The 13,690-nt window shown below is 34.0% G+C and overlaps 1 protein-coding gene across 1 annotated transcript; it reads right to left on the reverse strand.

Annotated features, from left to right (window-relative positions):
- Positions 1–208: 208 nt before the first annotated feature.
- Positions 209–13,454, reverse strand: LOC108376980 (nitric oxide synthase-like). Its single transcript, XM_017633241.1, has 7 exons — positions 13,315–13,454; positions 12,385–12,736; positions 8,802–8,938; positions 7,776–7,938; positions 6,970–7,061; positions 703–844; positions 209–364 (listed from the first exon to the last, which is right to left on the reverse strand). The coding sequence occupies exons 2-7, from the start codon at positions 12,709–12,711 to the stop codon at positions 221–223; spliced, it is 1,005 nt and encodes a 334-aa protein (XP_017488730.1). The 5' UTR covers positions 12,712–12,736; positions 13,315–13,454; the 3' UTR covers positions 209–220.
- Positions 13,455–13,690: the final 236 nt, after the last annotated feature.

Genomic DNA, 13,690 nt, shown 5'->3' on the forward strand with positions numbered 1-13,690 from the left:
TTTTATAAAACGCAATTGAAGTTAAATAATAAATAAATAGTAAAAACTTGTATATATGTGGGTGTCGTATAGTTTTGACAAACACCGTAAATATATACAGGCATATAAGCATAACCATGTACTGCAATTTACTATTTGTTCTTTAATTACTTTCAATGCAATGCTCAAATCGGTATNATTTTTTTAATTCTTTTTTGTTATTAGAAAATAAAAACTTTACTCACTTTGGATGTGAAAAGGGCACCTCCAATACCAAATCGGGTGGGTATTCGAATAATTCAGGATCTTCACCGTTGGCCGAGACTATCAGTGGAAGAATGTCCCATTCTGTGCCTTTGCTCTTCCAACCCAATTTCAGGCAAACCTACAATTAAAGTAAGTAACAATGTAATAATAGAAAAATTTTGTTACAAAAAGAATAAATTAAGTTTTTAAAAATATTGCGGAAGAAGTGGTATAAATATTTTTATTCCACTGAAATGCGTTCACTTGAGGTTTTGACATTGTTCAAATATTCGTATTATAATTTTATTATTCTAAAGTATTATGCATTTCAGCTTTCGTTAAATTGTTTATCACCTTAAAAATATATGTTGCACAAACAATAAATAAGTTGCGCTCTTTGATTATTAACGATCAGTTATGTATATCTATGTATATGCATTTGTATGTACCCCAAAAAAAAAAATCTGAAACTCTCACCTCTGTAAATTCAACATTTATTGGATCGCCAACAATTGTGCCATCACTCTGCTTATAACCAGCGTATGAAATCAATTGGCTGTTCCAGATGCGATAATCATGAAGACCATCGGTGCGTTGAGGGAAAATTGTAATAGCCGAACTGGAAGAAAATGAATGCAATAAAATAAAATAAAAATAAAAATCTGCAAATATTTTTATTTACTTTCTTTGTAATAAAAAAAAAAACTTCATCAACCTCCTGAAGGACGCTCAGGAAATTTTTAACGTTGTATGAAGAAATAGTTTCTAAACTTTTGTAGCCTTATGCGAACGTCAATGAGGAGGACGGGGGCGGTAAACAAAGGCGCACTGCTGAGAGATGTTCTATCCTTATTGATATTGGCACTTCTTATCAACAAAATAAGGCTCCTAGATTTACAGCTTATGATGATTTAGCCTACTATACCATCTGTGGTTGTTGTCTAAGCTTTACGAGTGAAACACTTTGAAAGCTACACACAGCTAATGAAGAGAGGCGGAACTTGGAGTAAATCCTAAGGGTTGGACTTGGCGCTTTTTACAAGAAAGTATATCTGAGAGCCCACTTCAAGAAGTCCGTACCGCGCTGATGCACGGTCATGGCAATCGAGGAGTTTTTCTTATTTCGCTTTCATCGTATCCACATTTTCGTATTTTTATTCAGAAGAAAGAAAATCGACCGCTTAGACGTCAACAAAAAATAGGCCAGTAACACCACAAAACAAAAAGTAATTCAAGACATTTTAAGAGAGAATGTGTGGTCTCCACCCAAGCTATGAAATATTAGGCTAACTCTTCAATCATTTACCACACATCCAGGAATTAAAATGGGCGCTAAATTGACATGGAGGTTGAATTTAAAGAGCGGATAAAGAGCGGTCAAGAAGGCATCCAATGGCTTAAAACGCACTATCCCCTCGGCTCAGGTAACTATAAGATCTAGACAGCAGTCATCGGACCAAAAGGGCTCTACGGTCTCTTGATACAGCGGAGAGATCTAAAATCAGTGACAGTTTTTCCCTGAGCTTGAGCTTTAACACTCCTAAAAGTTCCTGGACTACTGAAGCATTTTTAACGCTGAGATACGTCTAAGCTACACCGAAAGCCGATGAGTAGGCAGCGGCTCTATGTAGGTCCACTAAAAACACAACTAATATTTTAGTAGAGAGTCAGGCAGCCATTAATGGAGGAGTGGCTATATATTTAATCCGCTTTGTGTTCGTCAATGTACAAACGGGATGAATGAACTCTGCTATTTACTATATATCTCTATGAGGCAAGCTTGAGGCAGGATTTCATACTCGTCATTTTCTGTTATCTTCTTTTGCGCCACTTTCGTTTAAAATACGGATTTGTTTGCAAATTTAAGCGAATGTGTGGTTATCTGCGTTAAAGTGACTTTATGTTTTTAAAAAATATTTGAATGATACTTCAAATGTCTTAGTTATAATTGTAATTCAGTGTTCATTTGCGATAACCGCTTAAGTCTGCCATTTGTTTATGCTTGCGCGTGTTTGATTCAAATAAATTGTCATCTGATTATTGCAGGACAGCGCTGATTAAAAATAATTGGTCTTAAATGAATTCTTAAGTCATAACTGGCTAGAAACAGGCACAAAACCTAAGAGTTTTAATGATTTTTGCACACATATATCGCACACGATCTTCAAAAGTGACACAACTCAAAATTACACATTCGCCGGAAAATGCGAAAAAATATTTCGTTGCACATGCTAATCATATGGGCAAGGGAGACTTAACCTTAAGTTTTTTTCACCAAATTATAACAAAAATTTGCTTCAGCTTTTGCTTAAAGGTAAATAAAAGCTCTGTGTACATTTTTAGTGCATTATTTCAAAAATGCCAAATTTTGAGTTGTGTCACTTTTGGAGATTGTGTGCGATGTGTAAGTTCAACTGGCAACTAAATGTGCAAATGATAATTTTGATGCCAAAAAATACAGTTCTAATATTGGGGAATTTACATACTGTTACACTCGCAAAAATATTTGACCGCGAAAAAAAAAGTTTACGCATCCTTATTCACCGTCAAATATTTTAACGCGTCTTTCTTCGCTGAAGTTTTTTTTATATTCCTTTTTTCGCGGTCAACTTTTGAGCTCGCGCCTTTATTCGTGTTTAGTGACCCAATATAGTTATGAGTGGGCGGTATCACGAACATTTTCCAAAATTCCATAAAAATTTTACTTCTTTTCAAGGGATTGATACTATTGTGAGTAAATTAGCGTGTCGAAGATTCAAGCATTTCTGAAATTTACCGTTATATGAAGAGTGGCCGTAATTTTATCGAAGATTTCGTATTTCTGTAAATTACCGTTATATTTGATGTGGGCGTGGTCATTGTTCGATTTTAAAAATTTTCAGCCGTTGGTATGTTCTACCAAGAGCAACAACTGTGCCAAGTTCGGGAGAAATTGGTGCAGCGGTTCCCAAGATATACACAAGTAATCATGAGTGGGCTTGGCTACGCCCATTTTTCAAAAATTTATAATATTCTTTTTTTTCCCCATTTCAATACCATTTTCAATACCATCCCGTCCTACAGTCAAAAGAAGTACACATACGAAGTTTCGTTAAGATATCTAAATGTTTACTCGAGTTATCCTGTGCACAGACGGACGGACGGACAGACAGTCACCGCTTAATCGATTTCTCTTTTCATTCTGATCATTTATGTAAACATTTGTCCATATCTATCTCGATTCGTTTTGGCTGTTACAAACAACCGTTATGTGAACAAAGTTATAAAACCTTGGTGCCCAAGTGCGAGAAATGCAAAAAATTCAAAAAGTTGCGAATAATAAATATTAAACTACAAAGTAATGCATTTATTATTCAAACCCCCTGCTAAATCACTCTGTTTATAAATAAATTAAAATTAAATTTCAAACAATCTTTTATTGTCCAGGGCCAAAGATCGGCACGCGCATATAAGTTCACATTAGACTAAGTCGAAAAAAATGTTGTAAATGTCCATCTTTATATTTAGAGTTTATGTTGAGAAGATTTCGGCACCGTAAAAAATTTTTTTTTAACCCTGTTAAGTATTAAATATGAATTGAACTAGTTGTGTTAAGTTCGAAGATATGGCAACCTGCGTGTTGTAATACAAGTAGTTAAATAAGAAAATACGCATTGGCAACTCTAGAATAATAGAAAAACAAGGTGTGAAGGAGAAAGAAAGAAACGATTGAGTTTGAGTGTGTTGGGGATTTGCTTGAATTTGTGTTTGTATGGGATTATGATTTTCATTGCAGCATCCATGTATTGTGAGACTGGAGGGTTACGTCTTCGAAAGAAACAAACCCTTCTAAAAGCCGCGTATATATTTTTTCACATAAAGTATGTCATTTATTAGAGTCACATATTGCCTTCCGAAACCCTTTGGAGTTTCGAAGTTTTTTTCACGTGGTTGGTCAGTTGTACCCTCCTCTCTCTTTGTTTTTGTATTTTATTTGGATGTTTTTCCTAGCAGAAAAATTTAACAACTTGTTTTATAGTGCCAGTCTTTTGTTTCTCCTAACTCAACTACTTACATACATACTTTAAATTTAATCAAAAGTTTGTCTAAAGACAAAACAGTTATAACCAGGGGACGGATTTAATCGAAGTTGCCTTTCTTCTGCTAATAGATAGAGTATTTGCGATTCAAAATGACCATGATCTTTCCTTGATTCAAGTAAAAACATTTCGTGTCTCTTTTTTGCCTTTAAAAAAAAAATAAAAAATTAATAAGTATTAATAATAAAGTTACATATCTGAAAGTAGCGCTGTGAAAATTTAGTATTTAATTATAGCAGTGTAAGTAATGTTTAATTCAGGGAAGGAAAATAATAAATTTTTTTTTTTAATTTTAACTAAAAAATCAACAAGTTGTAATAACCGTCGTAAAACAATTTTAACTATACTCACGCATTTTTGTTCATACGTCCTAATGGAATTTAAAACGATTTTTATTTCTCGAGTTTAATAAATAAATATTAAAAATAAAAATTATTTTTGAGTTTTATTTTTTCACTTAAGAATAATGATTATACAAAAAACTCATAAGCTATAATAGTGTAATTTCCGACATATTCTTTCAGAGGTAGCGACAACCTAATAAAAGGAAGAAGTCTCACACTTTCCAAGTCAAAATTTCAGTAATTCTCTAGTTTAAGGTACAAATTGCAAAAAAAATATGTCAGGAGGGGTACCAATCGGAGAGTTTTTATCCCTGTATTAACAAGTCGGAGGTGGAGGGTTAATATTGACATTATTATGACAATTGCACGCTCAAAAATTCACTAAATCACTAATATTCTCTTTTATTATTTTTTTTTTAACATGTTTTTGAAACAAAAGATTGTTTATTTTGTTATTAATAAACAAGTAAACAATATTCCCGAACTGAAACGCGAAAATTCAAAATGGCGTATAGTGCTGCCACTTTAGTTATATTTCGTAATAATTGAATATTTCTTATATGGCGTCTGCAATGTTAAGTACTTTTCGGTTTTGTCATAAAAAGTTTTATACACACTTTAATTTTCTCTTATCTTATTTAAAAGCATGTATATATATTAATTTTTATAGATATATATATGTATTTATGTATATGACGTTTTCTTTTAAATCAGTAAGATTCATATTACCTTGAGCTATTTATATATAAAATTCTTATATATAAATATATCTTACTGATTTAAAAGAAAACCTCATATGTATATGTATGTACATACGCAAATCATCAAAAGCAAGAAGAATGAACCAAACAAGAATTTTATACGAGGAGTGCGCGGCGCGTTCGGACGCAGGGCGTGGAGCGCGAGCACAGCGCGGGGTTGCGAGCCAACGCGAACCGCCGCTTAAGAGACAACACTTACTTTTTGTACTGAAATAAGATAGTGTGGCTTTATTTCTCATATTTAAAATTTTTGCTTATGGCTGTGTATTTCACTTTCTCCATGGAAGTAAAGCCATATGGCCTTATTTCTCCATGTGAAGTGAAATAAAGGTACATGGCTTTATTTCCTATGGCTTTATTGCACGGCACCCTGCAGGATGCATATTGTTTTTCAGTGTTACTATGTACAACTACATATCGATAGCGCAGTGGAAGATCGGCCTATCTCGGCAGTTCGAAAACGCTCTATTTCAGAAAATTTTTCAAGAACGTCCTACTTCAGAATTTGATTGAAAACGTACTATCTCAGAATTGGGTTGAAGAACGCCCTATCCCAGGTTATTTTCAATGTATTTTCATTTTAGATAGGGCGTTTTTGAACCGAATTACCAAATTCAACCAAACCCTGAGATAGGTTGTTTTTCAATAAAATTCTGAAGTAGGGCGTTCTTGAAAAGTTTTCTGACATAGGGCGTTTACACAGAGCAAGGTTTCATGAGTTAAAATTCAAACAAATAAAGTATTCAAAGTTCCACTTAAACAAATTTCATAAATTTTTTGGTTTTTCTTAAAAAAAAATTTTTTATTTTTTTTTTTGCGATTTAATTTTCTTATGGCGTCGAAATCTCTCAACATATGCACTACAACAGCGTTTTTTTTTTGTAGTGACCGACCTGATCTAGAGCACAACTACTCATTCAGCAATTAAAAATATCATTATTAATCCGCAAGTAAAGCAAAATATTAATTTCTTAATTTTAGAAATATGCCTACACATCTAAAAAAAAGGGTGTGCCAAAACTCGGCACCTTACTTTTTAGGGTGCAAACTTATTCTTATTTGAAGTGAATGGATCACCAAATTACTCTGCCTTAATTAATTGTTTTTATTACAAACTATTCAATTAAATAATGCAATAAGGCTGAAGTAGAACTTTGAACATCAAATTTTTCATTATTTCCTGCTCGAAAAATATAGTGCGATATTTTGAGGCACCCATTATCCTTATCACGTATTCATAAGTATTTCCGAAAGGCGATCATGTCCCGTGACTAGTTGCGCGAGAGCAATTAATTTTAGCGCGCGATGCTTCCATGGCGCTAATCGCATACATAGTAACAGTTCTTTACAACCGCACGTAATAATTAACTTTAAAATTTAGGGCGTTAGAAAAAGTAATATATAATTGATTAGTGCAAAAAATAGGTGACGATGCTGTATGTACATATGTATGTATGTGCAAGCGCAAATTGATAAAGATGCTTTATAGTTAGCATCATAATTATTAACTTGTTTTCGCGCATACAAGTGTTTTCATAATTATTTATTTATTTCACTTACCGAATATTACCCTTGTTTGTGCCGTATTTGATGTGATTACACAAGACCTCGAACATGCCCCTTGTTGTGGTCACATGACGGCAATCGAACACCTAAATGAAAAACATAAAATAAAATTAAAAAGAAATTTGAATAATGGAGCATTTAAAAACTACTAAAAAGAAGAGATTCAGTAGCGCTTGCCTCGTGATGCTCAAGTTGAATTGATAACAGCTTCATTTTACATATACATACATATATGTATATACTGGTAGCAGAAATGATAGACGTGTCGTATTTTGACCAGTTTTGGCTATACATATTTCTTTCGTTCAGTGTAGTTGGTTATGCAACAAACACCATATAAATTCACATTTCATACATTGTACAAAAATTATAAAAACTCGACAAATTATCAGCACACTTTCAAGTGTGTTATTCAGAATTTCTAAAAAACACGATTCCGGGATGCAGTTTTAGTAAGATATAGTACAAGTACCTTAAAAATACCGTTGATTTTTAATAACTCTTTTTGCGATATAAATTGTGTTTTTAATTATATGAAGAAATAAATGCGACAAAAAAAAATTCGAATAAATCGCCGAAATTTGCTATAAAACTTCATACAAAAATTTTGGTGAGAATTTTTTGTATTTGTAAAATTTTTTTTACAAAATTTGAAATGTGGATTTATATGGCTTTTGTTGTAAGATAGACTAGGGAAAACGGAGCTGAATTTTTTCCTGGCTGCTTTTATCATTTTTATAATTAATCCTATTTTATCAATTCAATAAACTTAATATATGTATGCGTATATATTTACGCACCTTCAATTTGGACCACTGTATGCGTCCGATACAACGGGAAGCATTACGCCAGGCTGCCTTGGCACCAAAGGTTAACTCAGCTTCCGTTAATTGATATTCGCCAGTGGCTTCAATGCTCTGCTGTACCTCCTTCCAGCGGGCCTCGTGGCGGGGACTCGAAGCTCTGTGATGAAAAAAATAGATAAAATGGAGACAACTTAAAATGAATTTCACAGAAAATGTTTAAGTAATAGTTTGTAAATTTTTTGTTGTTAATTTGATAATCCCTACTGGCTGGTCTCATTCATCATTCATTGTTTTAAGTGGAAGAGCATTTCTTTCAAGAACTAACGTTCGCTTTTGGTAAGAATGTCTAAAACGGATTCAAGGTTTTTAGTCAGGCCTTTCCCCTTTTTAATGAAAAGCAAATTATTTAGTAAAATTTAATCCAGAGGTCAGAGTTTAATTTTGCTCCTTAATTTAGTGGAAAGGTATTTTTTTCTTGCTATAACATTAGACTGGGTCGCTAATTTTGCAATTACCCCCGCCTAGTTTAAAAATTTATTTTGAGATAACTTTGGGAGTCATAAAACCGTAAAAATAACTTTTTTATTTATGTCTCGATTTCAAAGTCGTTGAAAAGACATTTTTGAGTACTATACATCCCTTCGCTTACAATTTCAGTAATTCAGTATCTACTAAAACGAGCTTTTTGACGCTTAAAATCTTTATATTTATGAAAAAATAAATGAAAAATTTATGAAAAAGTTGGAAAGAAATTTCGTTTTGGGCTGTTTTAGGACTCGCCAAGAACAAAAATTTGTGTGACCTCCAAAATCCTTTCTGGGAAGGTTTTAAACTGGTGGGTTAATTGCAAACTTTTTCTTTTATGTGTGGACCTACTCTCTAATACCCAGTTTCTTATAAAGAAACACAGCTATGAGGTATTGATATGATTTTTTGCACAACAGTATATTAATCTAATTCTTACTCTGTGAGTACTTCAAAATTAACAATGTTAAAAAATTATTCTAAATATCTACTTACTTTTTCATTGAAGCAAAATATTGTTCCAAGAAGTCCTTCGCTTGTCCGAGTACTTCTTCTTGCTGGCGTGGCTGCAACGAGGCTGTGGAAAAGCCCATGACACTGCCCATACACTTCGATTGGGAACATGACAAGTTCTTAAACAAAAAATTATAATATTTACATTTTAAGGTAATAATTAAAAAAAAATGTATTGAGCTGTACAATGTAAACGAAAGTGGAAAAAATCTTCCCATAAAGAACTTGTTTGAGATGGAAAATTTGAAATTATATCAAGCAAATGTTAGCACTTCCTGCCAGTGCAATTGAAGTTTGAATGGCATGAAATAGTCCTTGGGCTACACAAAAATCCTGCTCTTGTGTCCGCCCAGACGCATCCTTGGCAAGTGCGCAGCCCAAGCACTGGATACGGTAACCCACCCATCTGAAGGCTTGGAACACGGAACAAAAAGAGAAAACTTTGACATATTCGGCTTCGAAGCCTGCAGTCTCTATCCACAAGGAGGTGCGGCTATAAGCCTTGTCTTGTAGCAGGCGGCTCGCTATTCAAATGTGACCTATTCGACATGAACTTTCTGATGACCGCCAAAGCAAAAGATGAATGTCCGGGCCCTGATATCACCGCCATCTTGTAAATACGTTAGACAGGGAAAGACCATGCCACAATGCGGTATTGGGATTTCAGATGCACAATAGCTTCCACATCGAAGAACGCAAATTTGATGTCGAGTTTCCATCCAATTCATTTGTAGAAATGTTTTGAGTGCAATGTTTCGTAACTCATTAAATTTTGGTATAACAAAGGGCTTGTTTCAAAATACTCTAAAATTGCGTTAAATTTTGGCACTATCAGCAAAAAATTTGACGAAAATAAACTTGATTTTTCAGCAACTTGAATCTTGCACTTTTTTACACTAAAATTTAATGAGCTACAAAACTGCATATTTAGATCAGATATGGATTAAACAATGTTTTTGGCCACCTAAATCGCCTAAATTTACCACTGTGGGCCGGCAGTTGACTGATTACACTGTGCGACAGTAAATTTTAAACACAAAAAAATTCATATATTTGCAAAACTATGGGAAAATTATAGTAAAATGTGTACTTAGTTTTTCTCTCTGACGTCAGAATTTTTTTGAAAGGACTTTGAAATTTAAAAAATATGATTATTTCGAAAACTTACTTAAAAAATTCGTTGTAATGTAGAATAACAATAAGGGTATCATATAAAAGAAAAAAATCTGTAGATATTTTTTATAATTTTGTCCCTAAATATCCTTGAAAATTTGCAAGATTTAGTTTTGAAAAAATTATTGTTTGAGGACTAATATACACACGACCACATCGTCAAATTTCGTCCTGCAAACTTTATTACCTTAAAAAATAAAATAAAGTTTATTAAAAGCGCATTTTCAATAACTATTTGTCCTTGTAAACCAAAAAACTTTATTGGTTTTAAGTTCTACAGAATTATCTCTTTCATTTGGTACCTATATTGTTATTCTACACTGCACTGATTTTTTAAAATAATTTTTTGAATTAATCATATCGTTAAAATTTCAAAGTCCCTTGAAAAAAAAACCTGACGTAAGAGTGAAAAACAAAAAACGCAGTTTCATTATATTTGGCCCATAGTCTCGTGAGTACTTATTACGATTCCTTCGTGTGTTTTGGATTTTTTTGCTTTTGTCGCACGGTGTTACATACAACTGGATTACCGATTAGAAGGGTGGCAATAAGAGCACAAGGAAAGCTTATGGCTCGATCGAACTGGCACTGATAACTTTTAAATGAGGCAGATTTGGGAATTGCATGGGTAATGAATAAGCAAAGGATGGCATACTTGTAGTCAGTTTTTGGGCAGATGCTGTTTTTTCGGCTCAGTGAATACGTGAGTACTGAGTGGAAAATCCAAGATGCAACTTTGCAGATTCACTCAAAGGCACTTCTTCCGCTGGCTAAGGACAAAGTATGTTTGTGTTTTATTTCATCAACACCATAGGAAGGGTTAATGGCAGGATTGAAAATAGTTGTACATGGAAATGGCTGGCACATTTTATATATATTTTTTCACTACTATGTGAGACAGTTTTGGAAAATTCTGTTTAAAATCTTCCTAAATCTCCAAAGGGTTTTGAGTGCCAATTTCATACGCCATTTTGTAGATGGTCGTTTAGCACGTTTCCACTAATAAAATATGTACCAATTATACCGAAATAGTAGCTCTAACTCATACTTGTTGCATAAAATGTATATTAAGGTGGTCAAAAATAAGTGAAGTCGAAATTTTAATGGTCTCACCCCCTAGAATTGTTCTATATCGAAATAATAGACACTTATTTTTTTATTTGCCAAAAATGCGCTCAAAGTTTTCCATGTATTTTATATGGGGAAAAAACACTTTTCGTTGAAATGGTATGGAGTTCTTGAAAATCGACATTTTTGATCGAAAAACTCTGGTTCTATTCAGGAGACTTCCGGTAACTACACGCAATTGTTTATTTATTTATTATTTATGACCCCATTGCATTTTCTGGAATTTTCTGGGTGTTTTGAGGTACCTATAAAATATAGGAGTCTCCTGAAGAGAAACAGAGCTTTCGATCGGAAAATTTGATTTTCAAGAATTCTATACAATTTCTGTTTTTTTCTAATATATAATACATTGAAAACTTTGAGCGCTTTGAGCGACTTCAAAATATTTTTTAATTTCATAAAAGTTCCCACTTTACCTTTTCACAAGTGAAGAAGTGTATAGTCAATAAGTAAATATGTACAGTGTACTTGTAAACACAAGTCGATGCATCGAAAAAAATACACCGATGTATGCAGGAAGGTTTAAAACATCGGTTTTATTCGATGTATCGATTAGCAAACTTCGATGTTTTCGATGGATCGATGTTTTTTGCATCCCTAAAGTGAAGCGCTCATACGAAAATAATAAAGAAAAAAAGTTTGCATTGTATTTTTTTTTATTTTCCAGCATTTAATTTTTTTTCACTGCCTTCGGTGCGGATTAGTTATTTTAATGCTCTTAACTCATTAAAATTTCACCGAAATAAAAAACCAACAAACTAGAAATTTAGCAGAAACGTAGAGCTATAAACTTTGTGTTGCTGCTTTGTGGCAAAAATCTACTAAAAGCGCAAATGAGAATAATAAAATATTTTGACCGAAAGAAAACTGCCAAACTTTCACCACAAGCCAACGAGACTCGAAGGGATACTTGTAACATTTTTTTGTAGCAATACGCTGAGGGCCATTAAGCCATAAACTATGGTTTGGCAGCAGGCAGGCAGCCATTCGAAGAGAAAGAATATCACATGGTTAGAGCCAGAGCAGAATAGCACAAGAACAAAAACAATGCGAGGGCAAATGTCACTTGTTGCTTAAGCAATTAAAGATGGAAAGGGCAGCAAGTAAAATTTAAAATTTTTATTTTATTATGCAAGTAAAAGTTACGCGTAACTGCGAGGTATTATGAATGACCAAAAGTTTATGAGTACTTAAGCCCCTCAAATGGTACACTAAAAGCTTGTAGATTTCGTTCTTTGTTTTCTCAACACCGTTACATACGTACCTCTTGTCCCTTCAGATGCAACTTGTCGTACACTTCTGGTTTGCCCTCGATATTCTTCAAGCGAATGGGACGCTGCATATGCGCCACAGGACAACCTCGGGAAGTTGAAGGACCTGCCTCATTCTTCTTGTGTTCATTCAATTCTTCAGTCAGTTGCATATATTGATTGAGATGATTTATTTGCTTTAGATGTTCACTGATATCCTCCAAGCGATTGGCGAGCACATCATCACCCTTATCGGCCTGTGACTCGGCCAATTCCAGAGCGAGCTCCTCATCGATCATCAAGCCGAGATTGTTCTGATCGTCCAAAGTAGTGTAAGGCATTTTTGCGTAGCGACGTGCACTAGGACTAAGCGCGAATTAAGCGATAAGGACTTATTTATTTTTTTGATATTTTAAATGTTAACTCTTGCGGTTTTTATCTCAGCTAAAACATTTAAGCATTAAGGATCACGATTTTTTATTTTTATGTTTTTTTATTAAGCACCAAGTCAGAAACTTTGATATTATATTTTTATTTTTATTTTTATTTGTTATTAAGCGCGTCAAGTCACTTAAGAAATTTTGATATTTTATTTAAAAATAATCACGAAGACGCAGCCTTCCTTTATTCACACGGAATTATTCTTTCATTAATTAAATNTTTATTTAAAAATAATCACGAAGACGCAGCCTTCCTTTATTCACACGGAAATATTCTTTCATTAGTTAAATTTTTTTCGCGCAGAAAATTTGCAAAGTCTCAAGGATACGCTGTGGCAGCGAATTCTTAACAACGGGGTATTCACTCAACGCGATTGCACCGTTATTCGCTTTCTTAGCTATGTATATTCTTTGTATATTCCGTATTTGGAAAATGTTGCCTTATTTGGCGACCAGCACCGACTGTACCCAAGCAGCGCGTGACTGGGCTTTATGTAAACTCACAAAACTGCCGAGCTGTTTGCCTCTTTCTGCTACATAGCTGCATCATCAGCACGGCGTCAATACATTGCGAAAAAACAGCAGCAGCAACCACAGCAGCCGTGGCAAAGCACACAACCGCTTTGAAAACAATGATAAGACCACAGGCCATTCTTTTACTGAGCGAGGTTTTGCTGACTGACTCTGTGGAGATCGCGTCATTCATGTCACATGGTTTCTAGTTGATGCACGTGACTGTATAAACGTTTGTTGGTATGGGTGCTAGCGGCAGATAAGGTATTGGGGAAAACACAAATACGAAGCGCGAGAAGGCGTTTGGTGGCGGTGCAGAGCCAATCAGCTTTGAAGTTCGAATTACAATAATATTCGTTATTGCCGA

This window comes from Rhagoletis zephyria, unplaced genomic scaffold (assembly GCF_001687245.7).
Source record: "Rhagoletis zephyria isolate East Lansing unplaced genomic scaffold, Rhagoletis_zephyria_1.1 Rzeph_scaffold_11285, whole genome shotgun sequence".
NCBI lineage: Eukaryota > Metazoa > Arthropoda > Insecta > Diptera > Tephritidae > Rhagoletis > Rhagoletis zephyria.